General features: G+C 37.9%; 1 protein-coding gene across 5 annotated transcripts in view; it reads left to right on the forward strand.

The window, feature by feature from the left end:
• NELL1 (neural EGFL like 1) overlaps positions 1-22892 on the forward strand; it is a 324035-nt gene that overhangs the window by 54777 nt on the left and 246366 nt on the right. For all 5 annotated transcript variants that reach the window (XM_086894121.1, XM_086894124.1, XM_086894122.1 and 2 more), the window contains exons 5-9: positions 8769-8865; positions 15708-15780; positions 16032-16114; positions 19372-19506; positions 20354-20456. In XM_086894121.1, coding sequence (XP_086750247.1) covers positions 8769-8865; positions 15708-15780; positions 16032-16114; positions 19372-19506; positions 20354-20456 — 491 coding nt within the window. The remainder of the gene's footprint in view (positions 1-8768; positions 8866-15707; positions 15781-16031; positions 16115-19371; positions 19507-20353; positions 20457-22892) is intronic.

The raw sequence follows: 22892 nt of genomic DNA on the forward strand, positions 1-22892 counted from the left end.
CCAGCTTCGCATGTGCCCCCAGACCCTCGCTGGTGGGGAAATGTCAGGAGAAGAAAAGGCCCTGACACTGTGCAAGCGCTGCTGGCCATCAGCTAAAACAAGGATGTGGTACCCAGACTGTTTTTGTCACAAATCTGACATTGGCACTATAGCAGCTGCTTTGAAGAAAATGAGCCCTGTCCTAGCCAAAAGCAGTAGTTGCCAAAGCTGAGAAATGTGATAACTGTTTGGGTATCAAACCAGCTGTCTTGACACTTAAAGCCCTGCTCTGGATCCATCACATGTAAGATACAGTTGACCTCATAGTTTGGCATATTTTTTTTTCTCTGTAACTCTTGACAATCCTAAGCAGATGTCCAAATTTCTATTTCTGCTTAGAGTCTGACTCGGCCTATTTTCTGGGTTTTTCATAGTTTTAGAAGTGCTTTTTTTATATGAAGATGGGTAAACATTGCAGCCTTTTAGACAGCCTGTTAGGGCTTAGACACCTTTTTACATTGTTGTTGTCAGGAACCATTTTTATCTGTTTTGTCATTTGCAAGTTAAGTTCATAATATTGACCTTGTTTGTAAAGATGATGGAATCTACCTCAGGTTCTTCAGATGAAAGTTGCCATAGAGGTGACTCTGCATCAACAGATGCATTTCTGCCCTTCATGGACCACTGCTGTGTCATATAATGGGTCCAGTCCTCTACTTTGGGTCAATAATGATTTGTTTTAAGTTTAGTGCTTAAGAAATCCTGATAAAATTCATGGATAAATTTGTAGGAGACTGAAGAGCGTAATGTGTTTCATAATAAAAGCCTCACACAGGCAGATAATCTGTGTGAATTCACCCTTACTCAATTGATGTGTAGAGAATAAACCTCCAAACCTGACAGTGAAACATGCTTTTGTGACCATCTTCACTTGCATTTTTGTAGTTTCCTCCTGTTTGTTAGTTACTTTGAATTTTTCTTGAATGAAAAAAAAGTTTGTTTTTTTTTAAATAGAATTTTATTTAGATGAATTTTTATTTTTAAATTTAGATTTGCATTTAGAATACTTAAAGTGAAAAATAGAGTATATTAACTTTGTCTCTGTGATTATAGAGGAAAATCAATGAAATCATTTGAGTGACAGACCTTGAAGAGAATGTAAACTGAGCATTCACTCTCTTGAGTCTTTTACCTAGCATATGCTATTACTGGACACCTATTTTTTTTCTCTCAAAGCTGAACAATAACTTGATTAAATGGTTGGCAGTTACTACTGTGTATTCAAAATTTAATAAGAAAAGGCTTCCTTCATACCCCAAGATTTTAATTTAAATTGCTTTCCTCTGTTAAGTGATTGTGAACTCCTATACAATGGCAGAAGAGATAGCACCAAAAAAATCAAAATTTCCTCAGGCAGTTTATTTTTCTGAAACAAAACTCTGGAAACTGAATGAATAATTCAGTTAAAGTTGCTCCTGAACTGAATGAGTGTCAAATAATGCACCCTATGTGTAAACACTATCAAGAAAATCCAGTCATGTTGGTGTTGACAGATTTTCATTTGGATGCATATGGAAAATGGCTTGAAAGAGAAATATGTAAAGATATCTTAGTATTTATGTTTAAAATAAATTCTTAATCTCTTTGGAAGAATAGTTGTAAAGACAAATACTGTATTTTAAAGTTAGAGACTTATAATCAATCAGTTTCTCTATGTTGTTGGGTTCAGAGAACATGTTGGAGAAACTTTTTGAAGCAGCTGATTATCTTTATACAATGGGCTGTGTTAGGAAGGCCTCATTTGCTATTTCAGAGCAAATTCACATGCAAAAAACATCTATTGTGTTTTTGCAGGCTCGGCTGGAGATAGTAGCAAGGGTCAAAGGTGGTCAACACCTCTGCAAATTAGATTAGGAAAAAGATAGATGCAAAACATAGGGAACTTCCTTATTTCCTCTGACTTTCTTTGCAGAAGTTGAGAGTGCTGTTTCAAAGACTACGATTGTTGGGAAGGATGAGAATTTAACAGAAAAGTTTAATGGATGTGAATGCTTAGCAGAAGGTTCTCTAGAAACGAAAGCAAGATTTGATACATAAAAAAGATGTTTTGAGGGATAGTTGTTGCTGAAACAGCTGAGAGAACAAAGGTTTAGTCAAGTGGGAAGGTTTAGAGCTAAGGTTTAGTCAGTTAGAAGGAGGTTTATTGCTGAAAGTCCAACAGGTTAAGTGGTCTTCAAGCAAAGCGTGTTTGCCACCAAGTAAAAAATCATAGGCAGACAGAAAGAGATTTCTTACCAAAGCAAAAAGAATTTTCACTTCAAAACAAGTTTCAAAGTTTAACATGTAATTGCTAACTCAGATGATTAGTGACTAACATAGTATGGTAATTCTAGCAGTTTTGATAGGATATATGTAAATATGAAGGTATTGTGTATGATACTGGTTGGTTTATGTAATAATATGCACAGGAAAAAGAAAGAGATACAATGCATTGTAACCTGAACCAAAGGGGCTTCAGAACACGTGGGTTGCCTATAGCCATCAGCTGTAGGCCGACCCACGACCCCCTGCTGTAACCTAAGCTATGGAATAAACAGCCTTAGAAAGAAAAGCCATCTGAAGTTCCCATCTCTCCGTTGGCTCTTACAACCACAAACAGAACTTTTCTATACCCTTCAGTATATTTAAAGGATCTGAAGATCCAGATGGATGTATACAGGGTAATGAATGGTTGCAAGAGTGTAATTTTTGAGCATCAGGCTTTGAATTGCAAAAATCTGTTTTGATGATTCACCCTGATGTCAGGAAAAGACTCCTGTGCAGCTGTTGGAGGGGCCTTTAGAGAGTGATTAATTTACTGTAAGATGAATCACACCCTAGAAACACTTATGTCTCTCCATTAAATAAGTGAGTCCAGAGAACTAACTACACTGTAGATATGAACTTTTGAGACATTTAAAATTGTGTGTGATGTATTCAACACCTGTTCTCTACATGGAAATTTACAGCTTCCCTCAGAGGAGGGACTCCAAACAAAGGAGCCCTATGGCTTTTATACCCTTACAGTCTAAATCTCTGTTTCAAGCCTGATTAATGCAGTTCAGGGCTGTGTGTGTTCACAAATTCCACGGAATATTCTGAATTGGAAGGGACCCACAAGGACCGGAGTCCAGCTCTTAAGTGAATGGCCCATGCGAACATCAAGCCCTCAACTTTAGTGTTGTGTAACTCTAACCAACTGAACTAATATCAGGGTTTTCATATCCAGTCTGCAAATAGAAGAAAGCATTTTCCTATTTTAGCAACCTACTTGTGTTTTAGAAACGGAAGAATCTGAAAATGCTACGATTTGGTGTGCTGCTTTGTAGTGACTGTTGAGTTGCAGTCTGTTTTACAGTTCAGAATTTTAGGCAGTGGCAACTCCTGATCAGTACATGTTTGCTGATGTATCCTAATGTGAGCAGACATGAAGTTTATTTTCATGTTCTGCTAAATATTTCAGCAATTTCAAAAATGTGTCTGGCATGGCTATGACATAGAGCTGCATCTCCACAAAAGTGTTAACTTTTGCTTATAAAAGTTGTGTGGAAGAAATCATCTTCACTGCAAGAGGCAATTCCATGGCATGTTTTTTCCAGAGGGAGTGTGACCCAGTATGTGAGTCAGTTAAGCCTCAGTCATGCCCAGTCTAAAGGCTTAGATCTTGGGCAGAGACTCTGTGATGTTGATTAATCTGTCTGTGTTTCAGTTTGCACATGTATAGAATGTGGCTATTTCCCTTTTTTACTATTTTATATTAGACATATACCATTATACCATTGTATATTTACACATTACAAAGATGCTAAAAATAATTTATATTGAGTACATGGAAAGGAACTGTCTCCTTGTCCAGCAGAACTTGATTTCTAGACAGGTTCTTCCTTTATGCAGAGCAAGATGTGTGTGTATATAGTAGGATGCAAATATTTTAGATATGCCTCCTTTCAGGAATCCACTGATTATTTTATAGATTTTCTATTTTTTGCATATTGTCTTCATTATGGCAGAGATGCCTGTTTGAAATGTGTCCTTGATGATTGCACAAGAATACTTAATAAATCAAAACATGCAGATAGGGTAGAGATGTAAATACAAAACACAAGAATATAATGGGTATTTGTTGATTAACAGGTTTATTAATAGGTGTATTTCTTACTATATTTTGCTAAATCAATCAGTGGTTACTGAATATATTCTAAGCCTGAACATTTCAAGACAGTAGGATTGGCTCATTGGTCTATTACTCCGGTTTTGTGGTTTAACTTCTTTGAAATATGTTAGCATAAAGTAGGGGCAAATCAAGCTTTCTCTTGTTTCTCTTAACAATCATAAATCTGAAATCCTGAAGTACGTTGTAGAGCTTCCATTAACCTGAGGGCCTGGGTCACCATGTCAGAGGGGCTATTCAGCCTGCAGCAGTTTTAGTGACCACAATTCCACAGAGTCCTCTTTCTTGAGCATTCCTTTTCTTGTGAAGTGTATTGTGCATTTCTCTATGTAGGTATCAAAACCAAATGTGTTGGAAACTGGTCTCCAAGGAGCTCTAGACCAGCACTTCATAAGCTGAAGTGTATAATTTAGCTATTCATATGCCAAATACAGAGTATTGGTCACATGGGTATAAAGCCATAGAAGGTGACACACCTCAACCCAGAAGGTCAAGTAAGGGAAAGTGAGTGATGTGGAAGCTTAATGTGGGTGTTTTGTTTTTGTTTGTTTGAGGTTTATTTGTTTTGTTTTATTTTATTTTTTAACTGATGTGCTTTTTTTCCTTTTTATTTCCCATGAGTATAGAGGGGCTTATAGGAGTAGCAATATGTTGTGTGTGTACTTGCCAGGCCTTTTTTTTTCTGATGATGTTTAACATATACAATAATAAAGTGAATTGACATAGTTTATAAATCAAATGGTATCAACCAGCACATCTTTTGGCATAAATAGATAGTAAAGAACTCATCTACATCTCATTCCCTCTCTTGACTCCTAAGCCTGTTAATTCATAGGAAGATCTAAAGAAAACAAACCAGCTTCATTGACATATGTGAAATAAGGCACAAACTAACCTTAATGAACCGCTTAATTTAAGGTAAATAGTTACTTCAGAAATGTAATTTGAATTAGAGTAGAACAGTGGGAGGAATATGGGGACTCTTGAGCTTTTATGTCTTAAGGATGGCACTTCGTGAATAGACTGGAAAGAAGGTGACTATAGTCCTGTCCACATAAGTTAAAAGAGTATTAAAATGTCAGAAAAGACAAGATAAACCTTTGATATGTCTTCCTAACTTGCTATTGTTGAACTGTCATATAGCAATGTCAGGTTTTGAGTTTTTTTTTTTAATATGCAATTACAGATAGATATTGTAGAGTCTTCTACCAACTTTAACTAGGCTAGGTGAATAAAAATCAAATAATTGTCAATAAGTAGTGTTTTTTAACCTGGTCAGCACTGGGATTTTATGTATTAGGAGAAACTGAGTTCTTACTGAATATTGACTAGTCTTTTTAGGAGATGAGAAATTTTCCAGTGAGGGCATTATTAACTGAATTAATGAATAAAGCTGTGCTATATACACAAAGATAAATTCCTAATATGATGGAGCAGTTCAGTGCACATGGCTCAAGGACCATATCAATTCTTAGTTTTTTGTTCAATATTTTGCCACAGTTTTGCATTTGTGTAGTTCAGTTTTGCGTGAGGTATGACACAAGGCCTCTACTTACACTTTAAACTATTGATAGAGACAGTGCATGCAAAAATCTTGTAATTCTCAAAACCTGTTTTAAAAGAATACCATCTTGTTTTGCTGTTTTGACAGGTAAAACAGCTCAACATGGTAGCTTTATAGATAGACTTAATTAAATAGTAGCTAAGTTTTGTAGAGCTCTTGAATGTATCATGTGCATGAAATGTGGTGAGTTAGGGCTGATGGTAATTATAATAAACTTTAGCATTGTAATTATTAATATTACAAGAAGTTTTCTGACTCCTGTACCCACATTCTTAAGCTGTAATTTTCATATAAGTATTTTGTTCTTAGGCTTGATATTTTTCTTGTTGTTTCCTTCAAAAAAAAAGTACTATTAGCCTTTAGTTTTATATATTACGTTTATTTCATCTTGACAAATGGTTTACTCTTTTTTTGATAAGCAGAAGTGGGTGGGATATAGGACTCTGTACTTTTACATAACTTTATAGATCTTTGTAGAAGTTCTTTAATACTGGGATGTTATTCTAGGCCTCTGCAAATAAATGAACTTTTCAATAGTGTGATATGGTGTATTTGATACTGGACACGAGAGTCAAAGCCACTCCACACTCCCAACACACACCACAACAAAGCCACTCCATCACTCCCTTCCTCAACTGGGCAAGGGAGAAAAGAAGATGATGAAAGGCTTGAGGCTCTAGGTAAGGGCAGGGAGAGATCACTCACCTGTTACAACTGAGGGTAAAACAGACTACTTGGGGAAATCAGTTAATTTGTTAACAGTTAAATCAGAGTAAGAAAATGAGAAGCAAAACCAAATACTTTCCACCCAGCCTTTTATTCTTCCTGTGTTTATTTCACTCCTGATGTTTCTTTGCCTCGTCCACACAGATGGCACAGAGGGGATGGGGAATGCACCTCCAGGGGAACACCTGCCTCCCCACGGAATCTCTGCTCCTGTGTCTTCTCCCCCTCCTTCTGCACTTACCTGGGTGTCTGCAGAGCTGTTTCTCTCACGTGTTCTCAATCCTCTCCCTAGATGGATTGCTGTTGCTCAGAAATGTTTCCCCCTTCTCAGATATGTTATTCCAAAGGGGCTGCCACTGTCAGTGAATAGACTCAGCCTTGGCCAGTGCCGGATCCATTCTGGAGCTAGTTGGCACTGGCTCTGCCAGACATGGGGGATGTTTCTAGCAGCTTCTCACAGAAGCCATCTTTGTAGTCCCCTGGTGCCTAACCCTTGCCATACAAACCCAATACCCACAGCAACTTGCAACATGAAAAATCACTGATAACACTTAGTGAGCCTCTGTTAGAAACGTGGAGTGTGATTGTGAAGATAAGTTCAGTCGATTGACTTAGGTTTTCCTTTGGTGTTTGTTTTTTGTGTTTGTTTTAAATCCATAGCTTTAAAGAAAGAAAAATAATTTGACCACAGATAATTTCACCTCATTAAGCTAGGGGTCTTGGCAGACTCAGAGTCTCTTCTCTTGGCTGTCACACTGCTGTGATTATACAGCAATGCATACTCCCTGTAAACTGTACAGTAATAGATACAGATTCATCATCTCCTCCATAATCCTTATTGAGCATGCTGTTTTTGTTATGAAGCTGGAAGTTCATGGCTCCCTCTGATGTGACATGGCCATCTGAGAATCTAGGGTCAGTTAACTCTGGCCTTGAATTTTTCATGTTCTGAAATGATGCTATCATTGCAGTGGTCTGTGTTCCTGGAAAAGTTGTTATGGAAACTTCATTACAGCTTTTCTAAAAATAAACAAACAAAACCTTAAGCAAAACCTTTTTATAACTCCAAATACTTTGTAAATTTAAAAATTGTATTACAGCAGTTTTTAATGAGTTAATTTTAGAAATTTGGTGTGCAGATTGCTGCAGTCATGTGCAAGTTTATGCAGTACATAAAGGTTGCTTTTGGACCTGATATTACTTGCTGTCACTGTTAGATAGCAGGTGTATATAAAGAAGTCCCATTCTGTGTCAGACCTGTGCTAGTGACAGATGCAAGGTGAATATGTAGTAGAGGCACCACACGTGAACACAGCCTGAGGAAATACAATAACAAGGGGAGAAAGGTCCATGTGCAAGGATGAATGGCAGAAATGTAGAGGGGTGTTGCAGTGAGAGTGGCTGTGACAAACCTTTAAGTCCCCTGACTTCAGGGCAGAGGGTGGTGAGAAAATAATTAGGAGTGGGAATGATGGTTTGCACCAGGAAGCGAACACTTTAATAAGGGATAAAAGAAAATAGGGATGATACCCAAAAGCTGAACAAAGTGACCGAGGGAACTCCATGGGGGCAACCAAGTGAAGACAGGAACAAAGGAGGGTACAACAGTATATAACCTTAGGGGAGGAACATTCTAGAAAGAAAACAATATGAGGAACACAACTAACCAATAGGAGAACAGAGCTTGGATCACCTAACAACCTCAGAAGCTCCTGAGAGGAAAACTCAGGCTTGTCCTGAGTTCACGAGTGTTACCCAGGGCTTAAAACTGAGGCTTGGCTAAGAAATCCTGTGTTTTAGTCAGGCTGACTCCCACAGAGGGGCAAAAAAAAAGAAAGAGAGTAGGGTGTCATAAAGTTCTTTTGTAAAGTCTATTCAAAGTTCTTACCAGTCTGAAAGCCCCAAGGGGTTGATGGATTTGGTTGGACCTTGTGTGTGATTGCAGTAGATTTTGAAAGACAGCCTTAGACTAAGGTGGTCCTATTTTATTCCCTACTGTGGTGGGTTCTGGCATTGTATTTCTTTAGTCTAGTGCTGCATAACTGCACAAGGATAGTTTCAATTTTATGGAGTCTTCATATATTTATGATTTTATTTTTTTTTTATTTATTTTAAAGTTGTAATATACTTTCTTTACTGTGATCAATGATAAATGCTCTGCTTAATTAAAATCTTCTAGGGGTTTTATTTTTGGTTCTATTTTCCATCTTTTATTGTTACCTGATTTTGTCAAAGAAGTTTTCAGCAGAAAGAGAAAATTCAAGTAAATGCAATGTCTTCCCTTTACAGGATTTATGAACGTGTCATAGATCCCCCAGAAATGAATTTGACACCTGAAAGCAGTTTATGGCTCGGACAGAGAAACAGGAAACATGGTTTCTTTAAGGTAAGCAGATATGAAATGGCATGTTTTATTTGTCCTAGTTTAGGGCAAATTTGGGAGAGAACCTCCAAATGGGGTCCCTCCCCCATTTGGTTCAGGAAAAATATTTCCTTGGAGAAGAGTGGAAAAAAACTGTTTCTTTAACAGAAATTGAATAATATTAAACAGTAAAGCCTCTTGCTGTTTGATGAGATGGAAAATCCAGAAAAAGTCCTTTTCATGGGATCTTGCTCAGCTCACTCAGGATTTTATCAGTCCCTCTGGTGCTGGCAAGTGCCAAGGCTGAGGCTCCGGTGAGCCACAGGCATGAGCTCCTGGGGTTTGTCTGGGTTTTCAGTCCAGAGCAGGTTTGAACAGGTCCAAGGAAAAAGGAAAAAAAGCCGTCAGGGGAGCTTCTCTGCTTCAGCTAGCTAAAAACTAACCAAAAGCAAAAGAGAGTGCTGTCCTGCTTCCTGTCTGTGCTGCAGACAACACAGTCCAGGAGCAGGATGTCAGGGAATGAGGGCTCTTTCTCAACACAAACTACAGCTTCTTCTTCCCCTACTTCACTCTCAGACCCAGTCTCAAAGGTGCAGAAATTAATATGTAACATAAACAAGGTGACTGGGGATACAAGCATCATAAAGTCACCCCAGGACACACGTGAAGAAGGAAAGTAATAAATAGTCAACAAGATACGTCCAGTTATTTGTTTTTAGACTCATGAAATATGATATGCATGAAATTTGGTCGGAATTCTGGACAATTTGTAAACAGCTTGTTTACAACATAAAAGTTTCTGATATTTATTCCTGTTTTGCATAACAGTAGCCACAGTATGAGTGTTTATCTGTGAAAGGAGTCCATAAAGCAGCAATAGGCCAATCTGCCTATCCTCAATCTGGTCATGGATTTGTTGCCAAGGTGATGTACCACCCACTTTGTTTCCATGTGAAGCTGTCAGTTCCTAAGACAATTTTGCAAGTTGCCTCTTTTCTGAGGATGTCTCCCTCAGTCCCCAGATTTCCAACAAGCTAGGACAATTATGCTGAACTTATTTTAGCATAGTAGCTAGCAATTTTAATTGTGAAACAGGTGAAAAGCAACTTTAGACTTAAATGATAGCCTGAGGGTTGCTCTGAACCTACAGTGCATTTCATCCTCCAACAGCTGAGCTGTCACTGTGAAGTGAAATTGATAGTATTACTTTATTCTACAGCTGTTGGTTTTTTATCTCAGCTGCTTCCCACTATTCCACAGATGGCAAACATATGTTTATAGCTACGTAGGAAAAGGAAGTTATATTGGAGTTGCCCATCCTAAATTCTTATTTTATGCAGGCAGTCAAAGCCTCAGAAGTCTGGGATATTATATGTTTGTAAATTAATATTTCTATGTGTTAACACTTTGGAAACAGCAGGGTAGCTTATGGAATGCTAATGAACTGACAATTTTTATTGATCATAATGAAAGCTGAAAAGTGCTTTGCTTTATGTGTGCTTGAATATTTTACTGAATTTCTTCAGGACGGAAATATAATTGGTTATGGTTTTTTAAATCTGGCTTGAGAGTTTCAGAAGTCTTACTTTTTTTAAATTACTTATTGCATAAACTTGGAATTTTGCCAGTGTGTAGAGTACACATCTATTTCCTTATATTTATATGCTCAGTAGGATTTCCCTTTCTTTTTCAGAATAATTAGCTTCACTGTTTTAGCATATAAAAAAATATATATTTTCCTTAGTGTAAACAGAGATCTGCAGGGAAATAAGAGTATTAAAAAAAAAATTAGCATTTTTGCATGTGTGTTGGAGCCATGAAAATGTGTGTGAGGAAAAACAAGTTTGTTGTGTGAATGATTTTTTCTTATACCTTTTGTTATTGATATTGTTACTGTTACTGTTCATTTTCTTGTCTCATTGCTCTTTCCAGTAAATTGTGCCTATCTATAACCTGTGATCTTCACCTTTTGTGTCTTCAGTTCTCAAATCCATCCTGCCACAGCGTGGAGGGGTGGAGGAAGGGGGATGGAGAGAGAACAGCCTGGGGTTTGGGAGAGTCTTGATGGATATAATGAATTGGGCAGTACCATTCCTAAACCAGGACAGCCTTAATTGGCGGCCAGTGTGTGGCAGGAGGGGTGGAAACAACAACAGAGCTAGAGTGGGTTGATAATTTACTTGCTCTAAGCGACTGTAGTATTAGGTATGGAGCACTGGCCACAATATTGCCTGGCTTTTTCATGTGGTTGTGGTGCCTAACCTCTTATCTATTCCCTAATGTTTCCCTCAGTGATCTTTTTCAGTGCAGGGAGGGGGATCAGGATTAGTTTGTTGCTGGTCTGTCTGATATCTGCTTATGACTTGATAACATCAAGGGCAATGACTGTTATTTTGGATGTGTTTTCATTGTTGTTTTCCTGCCTTTACCGTGGGTTCTTCTGTGGGGAGTCCATGAATAGTCATATCTAGTCTGTGGGGTAAAGCGGGGGACATGATTTTCCACAGCTTTTCACCCTCTCTTCATCCTTCTGTCCTGTTAAAACAGCTTTTGAGAATTTTTAATTTCATTTGGAAATTAAAGGAAAGCAAGTCCTTGTTGCTATGTTTTCTCATGTTTTTTATGTTTTTTATGTTTTTTAGAGTCAGTACAGAGGTTTCTGGGAGGGTCATTCAGAGATCTGCCCTGAGGGGGAAAAATCATGAGTGGGAGAAAATGGGCTGGTATTTAGAGAAATTCTCTGCTCTAGTGGTTTGGGAGTTCACCCCTGAAGAGCTACAGGATTCTGATAAAGTGTCAGTATTTGCAAGAAGAATGCTGTTGGCGACTCCAGAGAGGAGCAACTCAAGCAAAAGCAAGCCCCTTCATGGAATTGTTTTTGCTCGAGGACTGGGGTCTGCTTGGTAGGTAATGCCGAGAGACAGGGAAGCATGATGTGTGGCACAAGGGGATTTGATTTTTGGATAAGAATAGTCTGTTCTGTTAAGTTGTTTTTATAATACTGGTTGTTGCACGACACTGTCACTGTATGTCATGACTGCCATGGACAGTGAGTAGGTCTGCTCCAGATACACCAGTCTTGAGTTCCTGGTTCAGCAACCAGCCAGCAGCATACCAGCCCTTCTGTCCTGGGAGACATCTACAGTGGATGGAACCCACAGTCATGGACTAAATGAACTCAACAGACATCTTGGACAGATGGCCATTGACTATGGAAATGATACCTGTGATTGTGTGTATTTATATGTCTGTATCTATACAGTTGGAAGGTAGGACCTGGGTGGGATATAAGTGGTATAGAATAATGGGTGGATAAATTAAGGCTGTCATGGTTTGTGAATGGTACTCCCCAGTTCAGTACCCCCCACCAAGACTCTCTCAAATCACACCTTGCTCTCTCTCACTCCTCCTTTCCTTCCCACTTCCTACTGTGGTGGAATGAAGTTCAGAATTAGAGGCACAAAAGGTGAAGATGATGGGTATAGGTAAGAATGGTTTACAAGAAAGAGATAAGAAAATGAACAGTAACAGCAACAATATTAACAATTATTAACAATAATTATTAATTATTAACAATATTATTAATTATTAACAAAATATGTAGGAAAATAAATTATTGACACTTTCCTGATAATAGATGGTACAAGATGGCTCCATCTTCCACACTTTTCCTGACCATAAGGAGCTCCTCCTCCATGGGAGACAGTTCCTTCCCATGTCTCCTGCAGTGGTGTGAGTACTGTAAAATAATCACCATGTCCCAGCCATGCTCTCTCCTGGCTGCTGCAAAAATTAGCCCTGTGCTGAATAGAGCCAGGAAACCACACAAACTCAGGGTTTGTTTCAGGGCTAAGGAATACCATTATCATCAGGTTAGGAAGCTTAAGAAAATGCAGCAGAAGGGAGAAAAAGATTGACAGCAGATATCTGTGGAACACTCTTTAGGATGGATCTCATTGCTGTCAGGATCAGAATTATCTGCAAAATTTGTTTTATTGCTGAGGAGACCTCTTCCTCCTAAGGGTCCCTCCAAAGAGCTAGTGCAGAAATAAGCTTATTAATGCCTTGGTTAGAAGGTGATTTATGTTGCAAGACAGTAGTTTTCATAACTACTAGAGTAGGCTCTATTGATCCTGCTTGTGTCTGGGGATTGTATATTAGGTGCTTGAGAAGCATATTGGTATCTTTATTGCGCAGTATCTTGTATATAATTTATATAGTCATGTTGCTCTGTAATAATTTTGGACTTGGAGTTGTATGGACTAAGGTGAAACTCAGTGTGGGGCTCTGGGCAGGTGTTCAGGTGCCTGGCATGGCTGCCTTGAGTGGAGCAGCTTGGTGCTGATGGAGGGGAAATCTGGGCTGTTGGCATGGCTTTGCCAAGGCACGGGAGTTTCAGACATGTCTGCTGGTGCCCACGTATAGAGCCTTTCCTAACACTGGCCAGTGCAACTTGCACAGCTGTGTGGGTCACATTTACTCTCTGGGGGTAGTAGGTTTTAAAGAGGATGGAAGGCAATGGAGGAAATGAAAATGCAGAAATGGAAAGCTCATGGAATATATGAACCTTTTCACAGAATGTGTGAGGACTGTTCTATTTAGTAGGTATCTGAGAAGTGCAATAAACTGGGCTTTTTGCATTATGTTCTCATGGGATTGGCTTGATATTTAGTGCTGCAGACCTGAATTTCATATTGTAGCTGGTAATCTGCCTGCACCAGATGAAGGTTTTTCAAGGTAGCAAGTCCTGATGCTGAGCTGAAGCTTTGATTGTCATTAGCCAAATGGTTTTATTGGTAACATAAAGGTGATGTCTTCTAGGGAATGGAAAAACTGGAAACATTTTGACCACTGACATCACACTGTTAAGGAAAAATCCAAGCTCTTGGCAGCCTAGACTTAATGCTGAAGCAGGGATAATCAGAGTTTTTTCATATTTGCTACAATACTTATGGCTCTAATAAGTATTTGCCTACAATTAAGTCTTTCTATTAAAAAAATACATCAGCAAAATTTCTTCCCGGTCTGCTTCTATGTTTGATCATAATAATTCATTTTCAGATGGTTTATAGACCTAGAAGTCATATATGTTAGTGAATTGAAGTTCATATTCATATGTTATTACATAGTAATATGCTTTCATGTAGCCAGAAATAAAGACACATAAAATAGGTGTGTTTCTTCTTCAGGCTATGTCTAAATACAAATCTGTCCAAAAGACAATTGAGCAATGTGACTCTGATGCAAGAAACACATTTGAAGATGCACCTAAAGAAAAAAAAATAAAGAAAAAAAAAGCTGAAGAGAAAAATCACTTCTCTCTGGATGGTGTCTTGTTAGCTAGGCAATATGGTCTGATGGAACTTTATAATCTCATTTACTCTTGGTTGAGCTTTTCACTGCAGAGGCTTAAGTGTTGGAATATATTTTTATGCCTCACCTTCTAATTTCTCACTGATAACTGCTGACGGAAAGTATGTAAAATGGCTTTCAGGATGTTCCATTTCCAGTGACAGTATTACTTATGGTTTCATTATTCTCATAGGTGAAAAAGTTAGTAAATGTATATAATTCTGAAAGAAAGACAGGGTAATTTGATTATATCTATTAATATTTTCAATTAATATTTGATAGTGAGACAGTAAGCAGGAAACAGTGCTTGCTGATTACATGTAAATGTTACTTGCCTTGCCAGGCTTTGAGGACTATCTGAGGCCTGTATTTATGGGTGAAGTATGAGTGTCTGTGAGCAAGTGATGATGTCCTTGGTCTGCAAAATTCACGCTATTGCAATTTAACTGAAAATTAAAGCACAGTCTGGCAAATCAGTAACTTAATTAGATAATAACTCCTGCTATGATAAATTTCAGATTAAAGAAATTTTTCTATGTCTGTGAGGAGATAGAGCTGTGTCACAACATCTGATTAAGAGTCAGGGAAAGTGCAAATATCAGCACTAAAAGTCCCTTGATTTCCTTTGCTCCTTTCCCGTAGTGGCCATGACATTATTAAAGCCATTGGATCCTGTGAAGTAAGTACATTGCACAGTACTACAGAGATGCAGCAAATGCTTCATCCTGAGCTTAAAGGAGCAAACACAAGTTTCAGCATTTTCTGAACTGTCTGAAGTGTCTAGGGTTCTTCACACCCCAGGTGTGCAGGGACACTGGGCATCTGCTGCTTCCATTGGGGGTATCCTTGCAAGGCAGGGACTACACAAGGTGCAGGGGGCACTGGACCTTTAGGTCCTGCCTCCTCACTCTCGTGCTCGTTTTGGTTTAGGAACCCTGAACAACTTGCACTGATCTTCTGCCAGTCCTGCATAGGGCATCTCTCTATCTGCTTGGGCGAGAGAGAGGATTTAATTCTGACTAATGGCACAATTACCTGAACTGCCTGTTGAGATACAGAGCTAGGAAGCTTAGTGAAATGAAGCAATGGAATTGTAAACTGTTACTTACATCTGGCACTAGGTACTTGTCTTTTCAGTGTTTGATTTCACAGTCTTATTTGGTTAAAAAAAAATAAGAGTTTTACTGCGTTTTCTTCTTGTCTTTTCGAAAGGTGTGTCATTGGCTTGAGCAACAGATATTATTTCACTGCTTTTTTCACCAGTCTCACCCCATTTAAAGACGTTTAAGCAGTTTATGTTTGGCAATAACAAAAGAGAAAGCAGTATTATCGATGTAATATCCAAACACAAAGAGAGATAGGAGGAGTTGTTAGATTTTGTTCATCTTCAGTTATTTTCCTCTCAAGTAGAGTGAGCTGGTAATTTTTTTTTGTATCCACTGAAGAAATGACTTGTGAAAGGGCTTGTACAGATTGAAGTGAATGTTTGTAAAGTTTTCTCTTCTTTTGCAAAGGGTGTTATTCAAGATGTGAAAGTCATCTTTATACCTAATGGATATATAACACAGTGTCCTAATCTGAACCGCAGTAAGTAGCAATCTTTTTGTTCTCTCTGTATTAGATTTTTCATACAGATTGTTTCTTTGCTTTAAAAATAATACTTTCAGGCTTGCTACTTTAGCATGTGCTGACTTCCAGAAGGCAAAAATTCCATATAAACAGATTGCATTTTATGTTCAGATAAATCTGGTATGGTAGATTGTTGTTTATTTATGGGTTATTATGTCTTTCCTTCTCTTCTTTTCTTTTTGGTTTCTTTTTAATCTTTGACTATTGAGCATGCCCAACCTGCAGTGATTTCTTAAGTCTGGTACAAGGAATCATGGATTTGCAAGAACTCCTGGCAAAAATGACTGCAAAAGTAGGTACCTAAGCTTTTTTTTTTAGTTGCCTATTGCCTTTCTTTCCTTCCCTAAGACAAAAATCAAAGTGTTTATTCTGCATGACATTCCTTATACCATGAAAATTATTCTAAATTTTCATAGTAGAGCTAATTTTTTTCTTGCTGTCTGCAGTAGTCCTATGGATATAGCTCCATGGTTTTCCTTAAGCTTAATAATGTTTCTGTTGTCTGCTTTATTATTTGTAAGGGAGTTACAAAATACCCAGAGTCTGATATTTTGTAAGAAACCTTAGCTTGATTTTCCTTTTCATGCTGAGGGATAAATGCAGAAGCAAAAGAGTGAAATCCCTCAACAATTTCCTTACTATGTGATGCTGTCAGAGGGGGGATGTTTTATTGTGGGAAGTCCTGTGTATTCTTCAGAACTGGTGTAGTCTCCTTCCTGGGAATTGAAATGAGGCCCCAAAATGAAAATACCTGTGAATCTGCTGACTGTGCTGACTTTAATAGCACCTTTGATCAATGGTTTTTATCAGTGTAAACATTAATTCTGCTCCAGGTTTTTTTGGGGTTTTTTTCTTTCTTTCTTTCTTCTTTTCCCCTCCAGCTTTGGATCATGAATAGGATGTAGAGGAATCTATAGTGTTGGGGATTTTTTTGTTTGAAGTTTTGGAAATTTTCTTTAGGTTCTGCTCCTACAAAACACCGAGGTTGCCTGTGTAAAGCCAAGGCCCTTCAGCAAGGCTGTGCTGAAGTTTTGGTATAGGAAACTGTGTTTTAGAAGCGACCAAACCACTGATCTGTGTTAAAGGAGAATCTGAACACTTTTTGTGGTTAATATTGATGAACCATCTGGTTTGTGGGAGAAGGCAGTTAATTGTCTCTTTTGAAACAGCACTGACATGTTAATTACTTAGATTTAAGTGCAAATGCAACTAGCCTGTAGATGTCTTTACTCTCAATGTAGTTACTGTAGGAATTTCCAAAATAGGATTTGCATAGTAGTGCTGCTTATGTAAAAAAATTATACTTTTTTATGCACTGCCTTCAGTGCTCTTTCCCTTCCCAATAGGAAAGGGCAAGTTTTTGGAGAGTGCGTGCACTATCCTGGCAATCCTCTTACTCAGCTGACATGCTTTGGACAGGCTGGATGTGAATGCAAAATGTGAAGCTTTTATTTCAGTTTTCCACTTGTACTGAGAAAGAGAGGCAATTATTTTGAGCCTTGATGGTGGTATGAGAAAGTTCCAATTATGCAGTGTACCGAGTAACTTGCTTTCTCTGATGTTAATTATATTTTTGCTTGCTAGTACTTTATGAAGGGAAGCACATAGCATGGTGTTTATACTGCAAAGACTCTGTGCTTTCATAAAGTGGTGCTGGCATAATCCTTCATTGCAAATTCCTTTTCTGTTACAGCAGTCCACTGACTGTTTTGTTGCAGTTGTTTCCTGTTGTCCAGGCAAAATGCTTGCAGCAGGAAAGGAAATTAACTTGGTAGACAAATGCAAGTTAGAATTGGGGGTGTCTGGAGGGAAGCATTAAGGTTTGTATCTGCGTTTCAAGTCCTAACCACAATAGCCACAAGTTACTAATGTAGATGCAAGTATATTTTGTGGGGATGATGCCTGTCAAGGTTTTGAAGGGCTGTGCAGCTGCCTGCAGAGATGCTGTTTGGCCTGGCAGGCGGTCAGAGAGTGGTTTACTAATCTACAGGAGCGAGCATCCCTAGCTCCTGATCCTGCACCAAGAGATGCAGAGTGTGAACAAGATGTTTTGGAAAAGTGGTTTGGTTTCTTTTGTTGCTTTTTGGCTCCACTATATCCAGGATTTCAGCTTCTCTCTCAATATGTTTGCTTACAGATGTATCACAGCATTTTATAGGTGAGCAAGGGTTGTTTGCAATGAATGTGAATGTGCAGTTTATATAAAGTTATGGACACTCAGAGTGGGGCTTGCCTAGGAGGGAAACATCCAGCTACTAGTGTCAGGCTCAAATAATTTTAGTAGCTATGGAAGTTGTGCAGAATTAAAGCAGGAAAAGGAGGTTCCCTCCCTTTCTGTACCTCTCCTGAGTCTGGGGGGCTCAGAGTGGGACACAGAGCCTATGTAAGTGGTTCAGCAGAGCATTTACTATGGCAGATTGCCACAGAGTGCTATGAAAGGAGCATTTCATAATGACTTGTAACAAGCTAGTCACCCTTAAGTCCTCTTCCTACCTTTTAAAGACTAATAAGTACTAGCTTTTAAAGCTTTTTTTTTTTTTCCCCTAATTTGAATTATTTCTGAATCTTTCCAGTAGATATGTTCAGTTGATTTAATCTTGTGTCCTTAAATAGAGACATACTGTATGTCAGGGTGTTAGAATCTGGCTAAAAATATTAATTTGCTGCAGGAGAAAAGGATTGTGCTAATTGCAGCATTCCGCACTACTGGGCTAGAATACTGTTAGTTCCTCTTTAAATGTAATGGCTAAAATAATTAATCTAGCCTTAACAATCTACTGGAATCAGTCAGGGCATCTCCTGTGCTTCTTTGAGTGGAATAGAACTTCTTTTGGTGAATTATGAGCCTCCACTACAGTGTGCTTTGTAATCAGATGTGTTTGTTACATGGAGACTTCCAGCACAGAGATTTCTACTGAGTCTCCCCTTGCTGGAAGTCAAAAAGGTTCAAGCTTGACTTCGATTAAAATCAAGAAAAATCAAGCACTTGAGTTCATTGATGGATGCGGCAATCTGGTTTATTTACATCATGGGTTTATACAGCCAGGAATACATTTATGAATCACAAAATTTTCCATGTAAATTTTGATGGTTTTGGTGGGTTTTTTTTGGGGTTTTTTTTAAGTCTTGTATTTATTTTGCCAGAAGAAAAATGTTTTTTAACAGAGGCCTGTCATCTTTCAGTTATTTTTATGGGCAGGAAAGGAGTGCACATACTTACTGCTAAACACTAAGCTTTCATATGCATTAAGTATATTTCAATACATTAAGTATTTTTATTGCAACAGCAAGGAGTGTTTAGAGCTAGCCACAAGCCCAGGGTTTACTCCAGCAGCATGGTTTCTCCACTGATCATAGTGTGGGATGACCATATACTAACTCCAGCAAAATCTGAGGAATAGGGTCAGTTTATACCTGCTGATTTCCTAGTTCGGTGTTTTGAAGGTTGTAGTCAAAGTTGGTTTGGCTAAATATAAGTATACTGGTTTTTGCTTTTTTAAATCATGTGTTTGAATTGCAGAAATTTTATCACATTACTTTCATTTATAGTTAAATTATGCAGAAACAAGACTGAGTCAATTGGAAGACTGTCATTGTGAGAAGACTTGTCAAGTAAATGGATTGATCTTCAGAGACAAAGACTCATGGGTTGAAGATGATCATTGCAGGAATTGCACATGCAAAGTAAGAATTTCTGAAGAGTTTCAAGGATAGGATCTAATGAAAATGTGAAAATGGCCTTTGAATACATAATGTTCACTCTGAGAATTGCTATGCTTTTAGTATGCATCTAGTGGCAGCATGGACAACAGAGAGGGAAGTGGTAAAATGACATTTTGACATTGCTTATTTTTAAGCTTCATACATAAAATCTGCTTTCCCTTGACATTGCTTTCTTATCTGTTCTAATTACAGCTGTGAGAACTTCGTGGTTTTGGGGTGAAGGGGTGGCATTGTCTGTTTTTAGTTTGAAATTGTTTCAACAGCAGTAGCTTTTTCAGAAAGGAGGCATTATCTTAATAGTATTCATAGATGCTTAGTTGCATCTTGCATGGTAACAACTTGCAGATTCATTTTCAGCATTTATCAGACTGAAAAATAGAAGAGACAGAAATAGAATTAGTATGTAGAACTTGTATCCTTCAAATTATTTGATAAATATCTGAAGAGAGCCTTTGTTTGCTCAGGAAAATAGAAACTTGATTGTTAAAAAGCTCAAAGATTACTGGAATAGCCTACAGAAAATAGGGCTTATGTTCTTGACTTATGTTTTCCAGTTGATGTATTTTGCTCTGGGAATGGGGTGTAAAACCAGTAATACGTACCAAAATACTGGAGGCAATTCACCTTCAGTTGCACTCTGATTAATTTTGTAGTTGTGTGGGATTAAATCTGTTACTCTGTTACTGAAGGATAGGTTTATAATCTAGAATGGTATTTTCATTTACTTAAATAGTTCTTAAGTTTTTTATAAAATACTCACTAATTGCAACAGCAGTAGTTGAATTTTGTCTTAAAACCTTGTGCTCAGAGTGGAGTTGTGGAATGCCGAAGGATGTCCTGTCCCCCTCTTGAATGTCCTCCCGATGCTCTCCCTGTGCACGCAGAAAGCCAGTGCTGCAAAGTGTGCAAGGGTGAGTACATCACACAGACTTTGCCATTTTTCGTTTGATTTTACTAGAGTTAAACTTGTCTGCCAGCAGGCACATTCTGTAATGATTTTCAGAGGTCCTGGTAATTCAGGTAACATGAGTCATAGTGGCAAACATGTTTTAAGAGGAAAATAAATAATTGCTTAGAAATGAACAAGCAATGCAAATTTCTGAGGTACTATTTTTACCTATTGTTAGTGTAAAATTATTCATCCTTTTGGGGTCTGGGAAGATTGACTTGGCTCCAGTTTGTATCTCCTCTTGGTGTTGAGGAGCATCAAGCCTATGGTCGGATCTTTCCTTTGTGATGACTAACCAAGGTGTTATCTTTTCTCCTGTATTTTCTCTCAAGTTAAAAAGCTGTTCTTTAAAATAAACATGACATAACATCAGACCCTGGCTAATATCACTGCGTGGAGCTGTAGTTTGCTGTAATTAACCTCAAAATAAATTAATGAGAAGAAGGAAAAGTTAAGTAAATTTTGTGATTTGTGTTATTGTCAGCTTTCAGTCCCTTTTTCTGAGAATGAAAGCTGTTAAGTAACGATTATGGAAGGAATATTCAGTATTTTTTACTTAAATAGTAGTACAAGGAACAAAGACAATTTATGCAAGAAAATTTTATATTTTATATGTCTGAAAATTTTATATTTATTGGCTGTATACTAATGTCAGTTGTATCATAGGCACAAATTCTCTTTCCTCTGATCTGTTCTGGAAGATGAGTAAACTTCATGTGTGAGCTTTTCAATAATTTATTAGTACAGGGATGTTGAGTTATTTTAGGATTTATTAGGAAAATAATAACACTTTTTTAACATTCTGTCACCTTTCTTCAGTCACTGAATTCATTAGTTCTGTGCACAAATATCCTTGCACAAATATGCAGCTGTGATTGTGCACTTGCTCTTGTTTCTCATGTAATCTTACTTCTCTCAGCTGTATGTCAGCATGAATATTCTGCATACTAAAAGGTGTCCATGAGCAGAGTACTTGGGTGGTAAAGTGGCCGTGCTGACCTGTATTTTTGTCTCAAAATATTTTTATTTGTAACACTGAAAGTCTAGGAAGTTCTTTCATAAAACTGTATGTATGCACAAAAGTCAAAATCTGACACAAAGAAATTGTAGGGCACAAAATTGTAGATTCAGTGTATGCCCTCATGAATAAACTGTTCCTGTTATTTGTAATGGGAAGATGAACAGTCAGACATACCTTTTGTCAGTGACTGGCACAAACTCGACTCATTATTCTGACAAGAACTCAGCATGTCAGTCAATGGAAGAGACGTATGGAAGTTGATTGAAATTGATTGTAAATGCCAGCTCTTTGACAAAATGATGTGCTAGGACCACAGTTAGTCACCTCTAGGTAGATAGTAGTAATCACAGAGGTTTTCCAAAGAGCTGCACTGCAGGTGTTATTTTCTCTGTGCTTTTTCTATTTAGCTCTGATAGAACCATCAGTTTTAATTTGCTGCCTCTAGGGATTATTGAATGGCTGGGTTATTGAACACTTTCCCATCTTAGTTAAGGGTCAATGAACAAAGCTCTAATGTCTGATAGGTTAAGGGGTTTAGGCAGTTAGTTTTGATCCCTGACACCTTGTGTTAGTATTTCAAATAATATTTGGCAAAAGACTAAAATCTTGTTTTAAATATAATTTTTCTGAATCGTACACTAACTTGCTTTCCAGTGTGTCCATTCTTGTGTTTAAAGCAGTCATGTCAGGAGAACAGACGGAAAGAAAAAGGAAATGTCTCTAATTCAAATTCTCCTAAAAATAGTTACTGGGATTCCTAATTCAAACAAAGCTTCTTCATCTGACGTTTTCTTCAGAAGTGAGATCACAAGAAGGCATAAAAACGAGGGCTGCTTTTGAAAAACAAAGAAAACCAGGATACCTATTTTTAAATGTCTTAGTGATATGAAAACTGAGTTATCCTGAAAATCATAAATAATTCTCTTTCTTTTTGAAGGAATGAGCATTTTCACAAGGAGTCATTAGAAGCAAATTTATGTCTGAAGGTTCATGAAGATTAATCTAGCAGTCTCTTCTGCTTAAAACTTGGGAATCAATCTGGCTATAATAGTTGCTGCTGTGGAATTATTGGAATCACCTGTAAGGGGGACACACTTGCACCTGTGAGTGCTTCCCTTACCTGGACACTCAGGAGGGAAACTTAGGTAAAACAGTCCTAGATAGAGAGAGTGTGTCTTTTGAGAACAGACTACTCTGAACACTTCTACTGTGCATGTGGCTTTGCTCTGCAAAACTTTAAAGCACGGTTCAGTTGCAACATAGGATTCACACCTTTAAGCTTTCCTTTCAGAGTCACAGGTCAGACTTTTACTGGCCAAGTACAAAGAGAAAGAGGTGCAATGCCACAGCAGAAAGTTATTTTATCAGTGTTTAGCA

The sequence above is a fragment of the Cyanistes caeruleus genome, chromosome 6 (assembly GCF_971803275.1).
Source record: "Cyanistes caeruleus chromosome 6, bCyaCae1.hap1.1, whole genome shotgun sequence".
NCBI lineage: Eukaryota > Metazoa > Chordata > Aves > Passeriformes > Paridae > Cyanistes > Cyanistes caeruleus.